The 17,815-nt window shown below is 49.8% G+C and overlaps 1 protein-coding gene across 1 annotated transcript in view; it reads right to left on the bottom strand.

Annotated features, from left to right (window-relative positions):
* MSN (moesin) overlaps window positions 1–17,815 on the bottom strand; it is an 81,944-nt gene that overhangs the window by 21,425 nt on the left and 42,704 nt on the right. Inside the window, exon 2 of the mRNA XM_027842682.1 lies at window positions 8,699–8,782. Within this exon, the coding sequence (XP_027698483.1) occupies window positions 8,699–8,782 (84 nt within the window). The remainder of the gene's footprint in view (window positions 1–8,698; window positions 8,783–17,815) is intronic.

Genomic DNA, 17,815 nt, shown 5'->3' with positions numbered 1-17,815 from the left:
GGAATGCCTCTAAGAGCCAATAAAGGGTCGTCCTTCTGTTCCCTGGCTGCTGTTACCTCAAAGGGCAGGGAGGTCCCACTTTCAGTTGTACCACATAGAAGTCCACTGGCTTTCTAACAATTCCAGCCATCCAAAAAGGGGCGGCCTACCTCGGGGGTGGGGAGGATGGCGTGGGTTTGCGATTTCAGAAGCCTTCTCAGTTGTTAACTCTCACCCACCCCCATATCCAATTAGTTGCCAAATCTTAATGATTCCACCTACCCAGAATCTCTAGAATACACCCCCTTCTGTCCACTCAAACCACAACCACCCTGGTCTGGGCCCTCATCACCTCCCACCTCAACCATTTCAAAAGCCTCCTGTTTGGCCTCTCTGCCTCCAGTCTCTCTCCTTTCGAACTCATCTTCCAGTCGGCTACCAAAGAGATTTTCCTTAAACAGGGGACCCCACGTCACTGTCTTTGTCAAGAAGCTCCAGTGACCCCCTCTTGCCTCTTAGATAAGCCACCATCTCCTCACTTTGACATTTAAAGTCCTTCATAAAAAAAAGAAAAAGTCCTTCACGACCTGGCCTATCTTATATCTTTTTTTGTTTTTTCTTTTTAAGGCAATTGGAATTAAGTGACTTGCCCAGGGTCACACAGCTAATAAGTGTCAAGTGTTTGGTGTGAGGCCACATTTGAACTCGGGTCCTTCTGACTTCAGGGTCGGTGCTCTATCCACTGAGCCACCTAGCTACCCCAGACATGGCCTATCTTTCTAGGCTTCCTGCATACCATTCCCCCTCAAACACTCTACATTCCAGCCTAAGTGTCCTACTAGCTAGTCCCCATACATGACATTCCATTTCCTGCCTCCAGGGCTTTGAAAAGGCTGTGCCCCCCACCTGGGATGCTCCTTGTTTCTCACTTCTGCCTCACTCAACCCGAGGGTCAGGACCTGATCCTCCCAGTTGTGAGTGCCCTGCCCCATCATATGATATTGACTTGGGTATAGACTGTATTTACTTACTTATCTGTGAACATGCTGTCACATTCTTTCCCCTCCAGCAGACTCTAAACTTGAGGGCAGAGACTTTTCTATTTGTAACCCCCATGTCTGGCCCTTCGGAAATGGATGTGGATCAATTCCCTCCCTCCTTGAAGGCCTCTGGCAAAGACCAAGATAACCTCTAGTCCAACAGGACGTAGGGTGGATTCCTGGTCACACGTGCACGGTCCAGCTGACCGGTTTCTAGGATCTCCATTTAAGAGATATATCTCTGTCTTAGAAATAAGTAAACTGAGATGTTTGGTGGAGAAAACAAAGGGGAAGATATCTTTAATAACTAAACCACCCCCCTCATTATACAAAGGGAGAAACTCAGGCCCACTGGTGGAACTAGTTGACTCTTTGCATAGCTTCATGCAAGCAGTAGAAGTAAAATTTGAACCCAGGCCCCTGATTCTAAATCTCATATTCTTTCCACTTCTCCACAGCACCTGCTCACAGAAATAGACCCTCTGGCCCCACAGCCCCCCTGGCTTCACCAGGGATGCCCATGAGGTGGCTGGGATATCCGCAGGTCCAAGGTTAACCCCAGCCTCATGATCAAATGGGCTCCATGGGGAAGGAATTCTCTTCTCAAGCAGCATCTGGGATCAGAGCGTTGAAGATAGAATCCTGGCTCTGCCACAAATGTCCTGCGTGACTCTGGGCCTCGCTTTCCTCGTCTATAAAACACTTGAGGGAGGGTGTTGAGTGGGAGAGCAGGGTAGATCAGAGGACCACGGAGGTCCCTTCCAGCTATGAGGATCCTAGGGTCGTCAGTGGCCTGACCCTGCCTGTCCCACTGGACAAGGCCATTTCTATAAGCTGTCTCAGACACACTTGTAGGCACATATGTGGTAGAGGCCTTTGAGAGGATGAGAACACTTGTCACCTTGGTTAGGGAAGGAGCCAGATTAGACAGTCTGGGGTCAGGTGGATGGGACACTCGATTTCCACTAGATAACCGCCATGTAAACTAGGCCGTGTTCTGATTGGTCCATTGGACAGCTTCAGCCTCACTCAGCTACCGAGTGCTCTGGTGTATCCCAGGGGGTCCATGATTTATTTTCAGGTTTGGTTGGCTGGTTTTGGAGGGGAGAGGTTCTGGGATAGAAAACCCAATTCTCTTTTGGGGCCCTGAATGCTTCAGGGTTAGTGGGAACAGTTTCAAAGTCAATGATCAATGACCAGGGCTGAGGTGGTTTTCTTTGATTTGCAGTATTAGGAAGACAGAGTGCCAGACCTGGTGTTAGAAAGACTCATCTTCCTGAGTTCAAATGTGGCCTCAGACACTGCCTAGCTGTGTGACCCTGGGCGAGTCACTTCACCCTGTTTACCGCGGTTTCCTCATCTGTAAAATGAGCTGCAGAAGGAAATGGCAAACCACTCCAGCATCTTCGCCAAGAAAACTCCAAATGGGGTCACGAAGGGTCAGACACGACTGAAACGTCTCAACGACAACACTTTTCAGAGTAACTGTGCCCCTTATGCTGAAGTATATAACTCCTAAGTTTGTGTATTCTCTTCTCCCACATAAATATACCCTAAAAAAGCACTCTTGTGGCTGGGAGAATGCTGAGCCTGGGGCAGGGGGAGGTGGGGAGAGGAGAGAACACAGACCAGAGCAGGCTACCTAGAGAAGCCCAGACTTTAGACTTGGAAGGGACCTTAGATCATTGCCACAAATCCCCTCATTTTACTGAGGAGTCAGCCCAGCTATGATGACATCAGCTGAAAGGAAGACGCTAATTAGGGATGGGGCATGGCATCTCTCTGAACCCAGAGAGCCAAACGTGCTCTGAGAAGGCCAAGAAAGAAAGCCCAAGGCCTCGCATTGAGTGCTGAACTACCCACTAAGTATGGATAATTTTTAAGGCCCCCTGCAGCCCCTAAATCCTACTAAGGTCTAGTCCAATCTCCTCATTTTAGAGAGGAGGAAAGTGATGTCACCAGGGTCACAAGTCTCCCAAGTACTAGTGCTAAGATTCTAAGCCAGGTCTTTGGTTCTTCCAAAAAGGAAGAAGCCCAGAGCAATGCTCTGAGGAGCCCCAAACAAGGGCCTAAGGTCCAGAAGGCCCAAGGCCCAAGGACTAGAGTGAAGCCCTTATCTGAAGTTGACAAGAGCTAAGCCAAGGCTACTGGGAGGGCAATGGATTCAGCAAAGTAGGATGGAAATGGGAGGTTGACAGCATTTTCCCGAGCTCTTGGCTCACAGCCCCCACACCCAGGCCAGGGTGGACAGGGCCCCCCAGAAGAACTGGATCTTCTGTCCCCACAGTAGAGCCCTGGCCCAGACTGGAGGTTCAGGGAGGCTCTCTGGGTGGTACTCAACGGCTGCTGCCAGAAGGAAGAAGATTTCCAACCAGAAAAAGGAGGCTTAGATCAAAGGCCTTGATTTATGTTGTTAAGACTCAAGTCTCCTCTCCTGCAGCTCCAGAGCATCTCCTTGGTTACCAGGGCTAGCCCCCCCCCCCCACCATGGCCTTCCCCTTTCCTACAGTAATCCTCCCAATTCCTGATCCACAATGAGGCTGGGGGCAGGCTCCCACTGCAGGCCCAGATAAGGGGCCTTAGCTGAGCTTATGGAGATTGGGAGGGGTTGAGGCCTTAAAGGCTATGGTGAGGGGTGGACCAGGCCAACTGGCCCTCCCATAAGAGCTGTCCCATTAGGAGGGTGGTGGGGGGAGGTAGAGGGCTGTAGGCACAGGCCTAAGTGACTCATGCAAGGAAGCTTCTGTCTCCTCTCCAGCTAGGGCACTCCTAAGGCCAACAGCATGAAGGCCTTTGTCCCCTAGTCCCGTGGCCTGCCTGTGACAGTAGCATGGCCATGCCCCCAGACTATGGCCTGGCCTGGCCTTCCACTGCTGCTGTTATTCAAACTGCTAGTGCCAAGCAGGGCCCTTCTTCTGTTCTCTGTTTCCTGTTCTGGCCATTGTCCAGACAGTTGCTGGGATCCAGGAAGGACCCACTGCCAGTCAACACCTCCACAGAGCAGCTGGCTGGGCAGCCCTCTCCATCCCAGGCCCCAAGGCCGCCAAGGACCTGACAGATGAAAGATGTCTTATTTCCTACTTCATCATGAGAGCACAAGCTTTAGAGCTGGAATGGACCTCTGAGGTCTACTCCAATCCCCTCATTTTACAGATTAAGGAAACTGAGGCCAGGGAGAGGAAGCAACTGGCCGGGGTCCCATGGGGTTACACGTATAACAGGGCCTTCCCCTCTTCCCATCCCCTCTCTGTTCTTCTCGATAAAATAAGGAGGTAAGACCAAATGAACTAAAGCCCCTTCTGGTTCAAAATCCCAAGAACCCATAGGTGGCGAAGCCAGGACTCTAACCTGGGACTGTTTACACTCCACCACACACTCACTGCCTGTGGGTGAATGCAATGATCTCCCAGGGCCACGGGGGGAGGAAGTGCTTTGTGAAGCCTGAAGCCCAGGGAGAAGGGAGCCATTAGACCCGAAAGGGCTGCCCACAGTGGTAGGAGGGGCATCGCCAGGCCAGCCTACAGGCACAGTTTATAAAATGCTCCCAGACACACAGGGAGAGATGTCAATGGGGACTGGGAGGGGGAGAGGAGATGGGATACCAGGAAGTCGAATGTCAGACCGACTTGGAATGGGACACAGAACAAATTCATTTTTTGTTTCTTATCTGTTTATTCTTTCAGTGCATTTAAATAAGATTAATTTGTTTGATTATTTGTTTTTGCCAATTAAAAAATAATTTTAATTATCCATTTAAAACACCTTCATATTTGTTATCTTATTAGGCCCTCTTAGAGGGAGCAATACGGCAGCTTAGTGGATCTTGGAATCAGCAAGTGTTGGGTTCAAATCCCACCTCATAGACATACTAGCTGCATGGTCCTGGGTCCTTCACTTCCCCTTCCTGGGCCTGAGTTTCCTCACTGGTAAAATGAAGGCTTTGGACTCAATGGCCTCAAGTCCATAGTTGGACTTGGAGTCTGGAAGACCCGGGAAACGGGTGTTTGTCCCCTAACTCTGGCCGTCTCTGGAGCGGTACCATCACCCTGAACAAAGGCGCCCTGTGAGAGCACCAGGCCCCAGCACAGCCAGCTCTCGAGCTTGCTGGGCTCCATTTGGAAGGATGAATGGAGAGCTGAGGCTAACATCTGGGCCGTCTGGGGAGCTGAGGCTGGGCACAGCCACTAACCTCTGGGCTTTCCGCTAAGCCACACCCTTTTCAGAAACAAAGCCCACTTGGGATTCCAAGGCCCCAGTAGCATCATAGTAGAGGGAGGGCGGAGAGAGGAAGAACAGGGAAGACTCCAAGTTAAGACCCTTCATTGTTTCTGGACTACTCCTGCCCTGGGCCCCCATCCACATCTTCCTCACTCTCCCAAGCACCCCCAACCCCCACTCCCCCCACCAGCGTCTGATGGACAAAGCACCCACTGTCACTGGTGAGGGATTGTCATCACTTGGACAAGGGCTAGCCTCCAGCCCCCGCACCCACAGGGGATCCTAGCCGAGAACAGGCCAACACCTCCCCTTCTCCTGCCCACTGGAATGCAGTCTGGGGCTGTGAGCCCCCTCAAGCTGGTCACCATAGGCCGGCTGCTTCCATTGGGCCCAAGGACAGGCCCAGAAAAGCCTCCTGTCAAGAGAGCTTGCCCAGTCCTATGCCTAGACCCCTAGGCTCACTGTAGACTGCACAGACTCACCTGGGTCAGCCATTTTCCTTGTCCCCTACCACAGCAGAACAGGTCCCTGAGTAGCAAAGGTTACAAAGGCTGCTGGGAGACCTCCAAAACACAGCTCTACTTTTTAAGAGGTAGTAGAAAGAGTTAAATGACCTCAAAGTCAGAGAGCTTGGATTCAAAACTCAGCTCTGCCGTCTGCTCCCAGGGGGCAACTCTGAACAAGGAACTCTCTTTTCTGGACCTCAGTTTCCTCCTCAGTAAAGAACCAGGTTATCTCTAAGGTCTTTTCCAGCTCTAAATCCTAAAATCCTCTGATCTTCTGGGCCTGAGTTAGGGATAGTCCAAATTAGAAACCAGGGGGGAGGGGGATAGAAAACATAAGCTCCCAAAGGGCTGAAAAGTTATGATACTTATTTTTTCAAAGGATAAACAAAAAAAAGATAATAAATTAGAAAAACAAACAAGAAGTTATGATACTTTATGCTTTCAATTTAAATGGAAAAGTAGCTTGGGTTAGTAGCTAAAAGCCTCAGAGTCAATGAGAGAGACCCGAGTTCAAATCCTGCCACCCTGGCTATGTGACCCTGGCCAAGTCACTTGATTTCTCCATGGTCCAGGAAGTTCTCCAGCAGGTACAGATTTACTTTGGCAGTGCTCCCTAGCTGAGCATTCCTTCTACCAATGAAACTGCATGTCTGCCCCCAATAAATTAAAGGTAAATCCTTATTAAACAAGTTTAAGTGATTGTGGCAATGTTGAGTATAAGATTTATTAGTAAATTAATATTATTTCATTAAAAAAAAAGAAAATCAAGTTTCCTCTACTAAACTTTGGCTAAGAAAACAAGTGTGGCAGCATGGGTGCCCTGAGGCAGGGTGCCTGGGATACCTTCATCTTCAGTAGGGACCAGGAGCAGCCGCCCCATACTCCAACAGCTGGGGATCGTCAGAAGCATTCTCCTGACATTGGGCCAAATTAACCTCTCTGTGATTTTCAGTCTTTGCTCTGCTTCTGCCCTGTGGGGCCAAACAGACCCAGAGTGCTCCCTCTTCACGTGAGGGCTCTTCAAAGGCACCTCGCACATTTCCCCTCACGGCTTCCCTTCTATGGGGCAGACATCTCCAGTTCCTTTGGCCAGTCTTCACATGGGTGTCTCCCTCCCCACCCCTGCTATTCTCCAGTTTATTCATATCCTTTTTCCACTATGGCATCCAGAACACAACCCTCCCCTAGTTGACTAATGATTGCCTCCTTATTTCTGGAAGCTGTTTCTCTCAATAGGGTCCAAGATTGAATGAACTCTCGGGACTGCCATGTTCTACCACTGACTCCTACTGAGCTTGCGGGCTACTGTAATCCCCTGATCTTTTTCAGACAATCTGTTGCAGGCCTCCTCCCCCGCCCCTTCCTGTTCCAGTTGATTTCTTAAACCCAAGTGTAAGACTTTCCATTAATCCCTGGTGAGTTTCACCTTATCAGATTTGGTTAACACTTTTCTGTGGGCCATCTGTCCCAAGTTTACATCATCTGTGACCCTGACAAGGATGCTGTCTGGGTCTTTGCCCAATGTTCAGCCCCACAGGGCAGAGCCAAGGTCCCTCGGGCACTTTCCTGGGGACCTTCTTCCAAGCTGCTGCTGGACTGTTAATGAGCACGCTGAGTCAGGTCATTTGACCAGTTCCAAAGCCATTGAAAGGGAACTCTCTGCTAGCCCCATCTCTCTTGACTTTTCCATAAGACCCGCATGAGAGATTTTATGAAAAACTTCCCTAAAGTTGAGGTGATCTTTATCTCTATAGCACTCCCTCGATCTTCTGTTCCAGGAAATGAGATCAGTTGGGCATGGTCAGACTTGTCAAAGGGTGTAGACAGCCTTCCTGCTTCCAGGGGCTCACCCAAATGGCCCAAGGTCACAGAATCTAAAGCTGGAAGGGACCTCAAGAATATCATCTAATCTCCTCTCTGAAGAGGGGTCATTTTATTACTGTCCAACCATTTTCGGTCATGTCTGACTCTCCATGACCCATCTGGTTTGCCATTTCCTTCTCCAGCTCATTTTACAGAGGACGAAACTGAGGCAGACAGCGACTAGCCCAGAGTCACACAGCTAATGAGTGTCAGAGCCCAGATTGGATCTCAGGAAGATGAGTCTTCCTGACTCTAGGCCCGGCACTCTATCCACTGCAGTGCCACCTAGCTGCCCCTAAACCAAGGACTAATGAGAAGTGACTTACCAAAGGTCACATCTGTAGTTAGTGGCACAGTGGATCTTGACATCTCTGTCATGGGATCCTAGCTCCAGCACTGGGAGGGAACTCAAGGGCCAGCTAGTTTAATCCCTTCACCTTTTACAGAAAGGAAAACTGAGGCCCAGGGAGGCAAAATGACCTAAGCCAGGCTGGCTCTTTGTAATCACTGCTTCCCTTTCTAGACGTTCACTAATAACCCATTCTAGAATTCTGCCAGAACTCAATGTTTTGCTAAATGTTGTGTTTGTTTGTTATAAGGAAGGCTGCCGTGGGTTAAGGTGGATTGGCCATGGTTATTGGGAAGTGATTGGTATGGGGGGGGGGGAGCATCAATAAAACATTTTAAAGATTATACAAGAATATACACAATAAATCCACAAGCAAATCAAGTGCTCAGATCCCATCTTCTTGGGGAGAATGGGCCTCAAGTTTGCAGGAAGGGATCAAACTTCACAAATCCCCCCATTTTGTCCAGCTCTGCTACATACTACATTTCAAATTGCTCTCTCTGAGAGGAGAATGAGAGGGACTGGACAAGAAGATTTCTCAGACCCTCTCTGGTTCTCTATCCTCAGGGCCCAGGCTCTGGCTAATTGCAGGCAAGGTGGCAGCAGGGAATACAGAACCGGAGAGGAAAGAGCATTACTGGATCATATGCGACCCACCCCAGATGGCCCAAAGCTATACCATCCCAATGTCTGCTCAAGGGGAAGGGCCAGAACCCTCAGAAGGACAGGGACAAACAGCTCACCTGGTCAAAGAGTTGCTTCCCAGTGGTGTTGGGTTGGATGGCAAACTCCAACTCGGCATCCATGGTGGTCACCCGAACGCTGATCTGCAAAAAGACACACGCACAGAGTGGGTGGTTAGTCTGGCTCTGAGAAAGGGTCTGTCTTTGTATCACGTGGGCAGAATGCAGAGCCCCAAGGACGATATGCACAATGACTTTAATTATGTAAATGAAGATGACATTAAACAGCAACAAAACTTCTCTGCATTGGCTCCCGACTGGAGTCCTCTGGGGCCCAACAGAGCAAGTGTGATCCCTCTTCTATGTCAGGAACCTTTGAACACCCCCACCCTCAAGGCGCCTCTCCTCCAGACAGACCAACCCACACTCCCTTAACTAATCAATCCTCCTTAAAATGAAATGCAGACCTTTCCCATCCCAACTGCTCTCTGCTGGATACTCTCGGGCTTATCCACGTCCTTCCCCCCAAAAATGGGGCTGCAAGAAGTCCTGAACAGAACTAAGTCAGCTGGATGCCAAATCTCTTCCACCATCTCCCAAGATCCCATTAGTCCTCAGGGCTGCCATATGACATTGTGACTCCACCCTCCTCCCCAGATCTCATGGTATCTAGACGTGCCGACGTCATCCTGTACTTGGCCACCCCAGAAAATCAAAATCACAAAGACAACTGGAATTCTCCAAGCAAAGGCTGGATGACTGAATCGGGTACATCACGGAGGGGATTCAAGTATGAGTTTGACCAGCCCGCCACTCTAGTCTGTTCCAACTCTGAAGATACCGTGATAGCAAGACCTATGCCCAAAGCCCAGCTCTGCTACTCACTCTAGGGACAAACTGTTTCCTCTCTCTAGGTCTCAGTATCCCATTTATAAGAATGAAGGGGGTGGACTCCCGTCTCTAATTCCTATGTTTGGCAGCTGGAAAAATCCTGATCTAAATGCTGGTCAGGAATCTCTTCTTAAGAAACTATTTCCTTCTCTATATTGATCAAATAATTATAGTTTTAGAGATGGAAGGTCACTGAGTCCAACCCCTTATTTCTACAGATGAAGAAACTAGGTCCAGAAAAATTAAATGACCTGTCCAAGGCCACACAGGTAGCCTCTGAGGCAGGATTCAAATCCGGGTCCGCCTGATTCCACTGAATGAGAGCTGATTACACACCCAGGGAGCATCTATCAGGGAATTTATGGGGGGGCAGAGGGGGAATTCTACTGTACAGATTTTGGGGGGCCTATCTTGAGCTTCTACCAATTAGGTTTCCCAGCTTCCCTCTCCAAGCTGTTTTCCCCTGGGGTTCTGAGCCCTTTTTTGTATCGTGACCCCTTGGGCAGTCTGGCGACATCAACTGACCCCTTCTTGGAATGAGGTTTCTAAATAATTGAAGGAAATGTTAAGTTTCGGTTCAAGGTAAGTGAAAATAAAGACACTATTTCTCTTTCCACCTAAGTTCACAAAGTCCCTGAAATCTATCCATAGGCTCCTTAGGAGTCCATGGGCCCCAGGGTAGGAATTCCTACCCTAGAAACTTCCCCACCTCTGAAACAAGCTCTGGGTAGCTGAATCAAACAGCACAACCCACCTTGACTATGACTTGTAAAACAAACACTCCTAGAAGGGGGGGGCGGTAATACTCACAGCTGAACTTTGACCCCTAGGGCTGAGGGCTGGGAGTAACCCCATTGCTGCCCCAATAGGATAAGATACAAATTGGTGGGGCTGACTTAAGAGTTTTTGAAAGGGTATCCTGTCTGGTCTGGAGTTTCTCTTCATTGGAGGTGAAGACTTAGTCTTATAGGCAGTGTTATGTTTGATTAAGCCTGGGGATTCTTGTGGGGCGGCATTAGGGTCCAAAGAATAATTGCTTCAGTAATTATTAATTCAGTAATAATGGCTCAGTTGAAAAGAACTGGGAGGCAGGGGTGTTCAGCCACGAGAAGAGAACCCGACAGACGTCTGAGCAAGGCTTTGGGAGGGGAGTGACCTTGCTCTTCCTGGCTCCAGAGGGTAGCCCCAGAAACAATAAGGAGAGGTAATGGACAGGCTTTCAGCTCCATATAAGGAAGTGGTAGCAGGCTTCCTGTTACTGGACATGAGGAAGTGGAAGGAGGATGGCCACTTGTGAAGGGATGAAGAAAGGGATTCCCACCTGTGGAGGCCCAACTAGACCGGTTGTCAAACCCAGGGCCTTTGGGTCAGGGGTCACGTGAGGCCCGCTACACTCCCATGTGGGGCCCCAACCATATTAAAATGGGCTCCTACTAGATTTTAATGTGCAGGCCTATTAATAGAAAAAGAAAGCTATAGACATGTGTGGTTTTCCAAGTTGACTGGCAGCCTTCAGGGATACTTCTGTTCAGTTTGGTGGCACCTGTTTTTATCTGACACCACTGGTCTAGACAGCCTCAGGTCACAGAATCTAAAGCTGAAAGGGATCTTACAAAGGAGTAAACCAAGGCCCAAAGAGAAGTGACTTCCCCAAGGTCACATACAGAATACGGGGCAAAGTGGGTCCTCATGCCTAGGTCACACCTAGGAGCCTAGATTAGAGCAGAAGGGACCTGGGGGGGGGGGGCATCAATTCAACCTCTTCAGTTACACATGAGAACACTAAGAATAGGGCTCAGAGGTCACCTATGTCAGTCAATGCTGCATCCTCATCTGACAGGAGGAAACAGAAGCCAAAGGAGAACTAACTTGTCAGTGCCCAGACATTGACACTATGTACCAGACACCAGAGCTAAGAATACCACCAGCCCCTGAAGAGCTCACATTTTCATGAGGAACTCATCGTATACATAAATTGATTTGCCCAAGGCCACATGGGATTGCAGAGCTAGAAGGGACCTGAGTGGCCACAGAATCCAAGCTCCTCATTTTACAGTTAGAGAAACTGAGGCCCAAGTTCTCACAGGTCAGAAGCATCAGAGTTGGGCTTCTAACCCAGGTCCCCCAAACGCTAGGGCCAGGGCTCTTTTGACTACATCATGCAGCTTTCTCTATGGTACCTTCCACTGATAGAGGGCTTGAAGGCTGGCAAAGTCTTGCCATATTTTCTTATGTGCCTATTCTATACTAGGCTCCCTAGATCTCTGCCCTCTGTTGGACAGTCTGCCCATCTGGTTTCCCAGATTCTGGCTACAAGGAGCTGCTGGCCATTTGGAGGGGCCTCTGGAATAGTCAGCAACATCTGTACCCTCAATTCGGGGCTGAGCAGCAGTCTCCCTCTGTCTCCTCCCTCTGGAATTCTACAGTTGGAAGGGTACCCAGGCAGGGCAGAAGCTGGGAGAGAGACAGAGACAGACAGAGATGAAGAAACAGAGACAAAGACAGAGAAAGAGGATCTAGAGACAGAGAGCTAGGCCAAGTGATGTAATGGATGAGAATGTTGGGCCACCCGGGGTCTAGCCTCCACTCTGGAGCTAACTGGCTAGGGTGAGCTAGACTGTCTCCCTGAATCCACACTGGCCCCAGTTCACCAATGCCTAAGATTCTAACTGGGATTAAAGGTGAAGGTACTGCAGTGGTTATTCACAAGAAACTTGGAACACAATGTCAGTGCTCAAAGGGCCCAGAGAAACCACCCAATCCAAGGCCCTCATCTTTCCCAGAAGGAAATGGAATCCAGTGACATCAACTATTTCTCTGGCCATTGAGAAGGTTGTTTCATCACTGTATAACCCTGCCCCCACCACACACATTCCCCGTGGCCTCAGGACACTGATGTCTGAAAAGTCTACCATGAGTCTGCCACCTTTTCTTTGCCAGTTTTTAAAACCCGACCGACTGAACAACCAACCAAAGTGAAGGTGGGGAAGCCAACTGGAAGAACACCGGCTTGCTTCATGGGTCATTCACACCTTAATGGGCACTGGTTCCTCAGCTCCCTTCCTTAATGGGCTCCTTCCTTCACAATGTTTCGGGCTAGTCCTGAAAAGCAACTCTGTCCTAAAAGGAAATCTATTTGGGGACTGACAATAGGACTGAAAAGCCCGGAAAAGAGGAACAAGAGAAGGCAGCAGAGGGCAGGAAGAGACAGCCTAGAACAAACATTAGCATTCCCCAAACCCACATTGACATTACAATGACTCCAAATCTGGAGACATCCGCCAAGCCAGCCAACCCCTAACCTGGGCGTTGGCCCCCAGCATCCTGCTCCTCGGGCACCGCTCCAAACTGGCCAACCAAAAGGCTCATTAGGTACCCTTCCAATGGCACTTCCTTATATGGAAATGAAATCCTGTCGACTACTACCAGTCATTTCTCTTAGAGTCTGGGGAGGCAGAGGGGGGAGAGGCAAAGGGGGCCACAGTCACCCCTTACCAGCAAGATAAGCTAGCTGGAGTCCAGGGAGAGAAGAGACCTGGGAGGAAGGGGAGGGAACAGAGGAAAGGGTGCGACTCCTAGAAAGAAACAAAAATTCCACAACCCAAGTATTTTCACTAAGTCTTCTTATCAGGAAGAATCTTGGGGGGGGAGGGGGATGGGGGGAGGGGGGTGGAGAAAGACAGTGACTCAGGCCCCTTCAGAAGGCTCCAGTCTAAGCTAAGAGGGAGAAACAGGCTGCCCCCAGCTCTAAATGACAGTCACAGGATGTTAAGGTGAGAGAGTATATCTGGCCCAACTGCGTCATGTTAAAGAGGAGGAAACTGAGGCCCAGGGAGAAAAAGAAAGAAAAGGATTTGCCCAAGGTGATGCAGCTAGGCTAGAGGCCTGGCTTCCTGCCCTGACCACTGTGAGAAGAGAACCATCCAACTCAAGCTCCTCATTCTTCACATGAGGAAACCAAGGCCCAAAGAACAAGCCCTTCCAAGGCCTCAGATTTGAAAGAATTGTTAATGTTGGAGGTCACCATTTCTGTCTCCTTGCCCAATCCAGGAGGAAATGTCAGAGTCTGAAGAGGAATTTTAGTGCGGGTATTAATGCAGAAGAGGGTCTCAATCCCAGAAGCCTGCAGTACTTCCTCCAAGGATTAACAATCACCATTTCTAGAATATTTTAAGGGCTAGAAGAGCCTTGAGAAGTGGCATTACTGGGGCAGCCAGGTGGCGCAGTGGATAGAGCACTGGCCCTGAGGTCAGGAGGACCTGAGTTCAAATTCAGCCTCTGACACATAATACTTACTAGCTGTGTGACTCTGAGCAAGTCACTTAACCCCAATTGCCTCACCAAAAAAAAAAAAAAAAAAAGTGGCATTACTATTCTCTTCCCTTTAAAGATGAGGAAACTGAGGCTTGGAGAATTTTGAAAAACATGTCCCCGTGATTACACAGCTAGGGCGTGGCCCCAGGCCTGACTTTTCAAGATACCACCTCATATGTACTACAACCATGTGCCTGGGCTAAAACAAGGCCTAGCTCATCTTAACTTATAACTTGGGACTTTGAACATACACCTGAGAGGCTGGCACTGTGGCCTATGAAACATTCTGCCCTGGGCACCTCCCCACAAAGAATATGGGATAGGTCCCCAGCTATTCTCCCTGACTGAGTACCCTGTCCTCCAGCCCCAGTGGGCCATTGGCCTCTGCCAATAGGCAGAAAGTTGGGCCTCCCCTTCCCACCTCCAATGGAGGAACATACAAACGCTAAGAATAACTCCTGGCTCCATTTTGTTTAAGAGGCACGTGAAGCACACACCATCCCCAAAACAAAAATAGAACCTCTAGAGTCAGCAGAAAATCTTCCCAAGGAGCCTGCCAGCCGTGCCCCAAGTGGAAGGGATGGGAGGGAAGGGGGTGGGGGGAAATAAAGTTGCATGAGGAAGCCCCCTGTGGAGAACTGTTTATACAGTTCCATCCAAGGCCTGAGAATTAGGGAAAAAAATTCTGGGCCTGAGCCAATACCTCTGGAGAATATTAGACATTTGAGGAACAGAGAGCCCCCGGGGGGGGGGGGGGGGACAGGATCCCCCCCTTGAGCCATCACACCAGCCTCTCCATTGCTGTCTTTCCCTTCGCCCTCCCCACAACCACCCAGAGGGTCAGGAACAGCCAACTATTAATTGGACACAGAAGTTTCCCACACTAAACCCTTCTCTGGGGACTAGAAGCCCCCACCCTGGAACACAAACACATGGTCCACCCTCAGTACCTTGCAGGAGACCATGGTTTTCCTCACCTCCTTACTTTCCAGTGGCTTCTCCAAGGGAAGGATGACACTCAAGAAGACTGCCGAAGACTTTGTTGGAGTTGTTTCCATACCCAGACTCGATCAGCTTTACCCCACGCCACCCCCCTCCCCACCCATTGTCATAGGATCCTAGATCGAGCCCAAAGGGACTTCAGAGACCACTGAGGCCAACGTTTCATAGGTGAGGAAACTGAGGCTCAGGGAAAGGAAGTGATTTGCCTGAAGTCACAGATATAGTAAGTAACATTGCCAGGATCTGAACCCAGGTCTTCTGACTCCAAATATAGCATCCTTTCTACCACTGCATGCTTTCACTCACTATTCTGAGCTAAGGGCTACCTCCTGGGATAAATGGCACCATCTTCTTCTAGTGAGGCCAAGAGAGACAGCCGCTCACTGCGCAGGTACAATTACGGAAAGGCCTATATACAGCCCCGGCCCAGGCATCCAGCATTGGCCCCAGGCTCCACGTTCTCTAAGGAAGACAGGCATTAGGGGTGAGGGTGGGGGCGGAGAGGGCTCCTGAATACGAGCTCCTCAGAACATCTGCTGAGTCACTGATTTAGGGCTTAAAGAGGCCTCAGAAATCATACTGTCCCAGTCCTGAAGTCAGGAGGACCTGAGTTCAAATCTGGCTTCTGACCCGAACACTTGACACTTACTAGCTGTGTGACCCTGGGCAAGTCACTTAACCCCAACTGCCTTAAAAAAAAAAACCCAACTGCCTTTAGAGAGCTTCTCTTTGGGCCTCAGTTTCCATAAGTGACTTGCCCTAGGTTATAGTTAGTAAATAACAAAGCCAGGTGCTCTGACTCCAAATCCAGGGCTCTTTTCACTATCATAGCATAGAGAGAAACTGAGGCCCAGGGACAGGAAGTAACTTGGTCAAGTTCATAGAGCTAGGATGTGACCTCCCCTCTAAGGGCCTCTGAGTCCTAATCCAGTATCCTCACCATACTAGACTACCCAGGGACTCTGCCCTCAGGCAGCTGTTCCCTATTCTCTACACTCAGTCCTCAATACCCGCTTCCTGCCACCTGCCTGGTACAAGGCTCTGGGCAGGGCAAGACGGGATGGGACGGGACCGGACCAGACCAGCTTCCCTCCAAGATGAGGGCATTGCTTGGAACAGCTGTTTTCCACAGAGAGAAACAAAGGCGGCTTTAAAACCCAGCTCTCCTCCACCGGCCCTACTGACTCGTTCCCTCCCTCCATACTTCCGCTCCTTCCCAGCTTAGATCCAGTACCTGGTACAGTTATCCGGCCAAGTCCTTCCTCCCACTTCCCCAGGCTTTGCAGAGCCCATTGGCTGGCCAGGCTTAGCATCTTCCACCCTACTGCCTCTTCCAACAAAATTCAAAGTCCCTCCCACAAGCTAATTCTACTAGCTCTACTGTTGAATGTTGACCTCAAAAGGGCCACCACAGAGACCACCGAATTCAAACCTTTGCCTTTACAGATGAGGAAACTGAGGCTTGTCACTAGGGACGGTGACCAGATCTGTGTTTGCAATGGGAAAGGGAAGTCCTGTGTGAGGGAATGCCACATACCAACGTAGGCAGGCAGCTTCTCTGCCACTCAGAGTCTTCCTGGCTTCGAGGCCTATTCTCTATCCACCACCCCATGCTGTCTCCCTCAGAATCAGACCAATTAATAAATGAAATGCCTCAAGTCACATAGCTAGTGCAGAGTAGAGTAGGGCCTGCCGACCCCAAACTACTAAGACTGAGCCACGGTGGGGTGGGGGGGGACACCTGGAAGCAACATACACATATTTGACGTTGGTATGATTTATAGGAAGAATGCCAACATCTTGGGTATACTCCCAGGATGCTCAGTCTCACCAGACAGGCTTTCTCCTCAGTTCCCTGTCTCTGCATCAGCCCCCAAACATGGGGCTCTGTACTGTTACTCCTCAGAGTGAGATGGAGGATGGAACATAGGACAGCAAGCCCGGGAGCTGTCAAGGTAAGGCCAAGAAGAATAAGGTGGAGACAGGAGACCTTGGTTCTGGGCCTGTGCCTGGCCCTGGATTGGCTCCATGAGCTTGGGAAAACCAAAGTGATTTCAAAAACCATATTACGTTCCTCAAGGCAGAGAATATTGGGGCTCAGCAATTGAGGATTCACAAAGCTTCTCCAGGATAAGAGACCTCAGAGGCCAGCTATGCCAAGGAGCAAAGTGAGGCCCAAGGAAGGGAGGTGACTTGGCCAAGGTCACATAAGACAGGTTGAACTCAATGGCCTCCAGGATGCCTTCTAGCCCCGGGAGTCCCAAAAGCTGCTTCCTCCTGGTTGTTTTTAGGAATTACCTTCCCAACACAGGGCCTAGAGTAAGGCTTTCCAGCCTGGGCTCTGTGAACTTCTTTTAAAAAGTATTTGACAACTACATTTCAAGATCATTGATTTCCTTGGTAATCCCATGTACAATATGATTCTGAGGGGCAGCTAGATGGCACAGTGGATAAAGCACTGGCCCTGAAGTCAGGAGGCCTCAGACCAAACACTTGACACTTACTAGCTGTGTGACCCTGGGCAAGTCACTTGACCCCAATTGCCTAAAAGAAATAAAATAAAATAAAAATGATTCTGAGGAGGCCACAGACCTCATCAGACTGTCTGCCAAAGTGGGCCACCACACAGAAGAGGTGAAAGACCCCTGAACCAGCCAGCCTCCAAGATTCTTCGTAGCATCAAACACTTGGGTTCCTTCCTCGCCAGGCTCCTCGGCCCACTCCCCCCTCTCCTCTTTATACCCTTCAGTCTGGCCAAACAGGGCACTCATCTGATGCCTGGGCCTTTGCCCCATGGCTGCCTCAGGCCTGAAACAGACAACCCTACCCTCTCCTCATCTGTGTTTATTGAAATACCTCTTTTCCTTTGAGGCTGAACCCATTTGTCTAAAAGCTCCCCCTCCTTTCTCTCTCTCTCTCTCTTTCTCTCTCTCTCTCTCTCTCTCTCACACACACACACACACACACACA

Source organism: Vombatus ursinus, unplaced genomic scaffold, assembly GCF_900497805.2.
Source record: "Vombatus ursinus unplaced genomic scaffold, bare-nosed wombat genome assembly UNPS02014882.1, whole genome shotgun sequence".
Taxonomy (NCBI): domain Eukaryota; kingdom Metazoa; phylum Chordata; class Mammalia; order Diprotodontia; family Vombatidae; genus Vombatus; species Vombatus ursinus.
The sequence above is the reverse complement of the archived record's forward strand: the minus strand, read 5'-3'. Positions and strand labels throughout refer to the sequence as shown.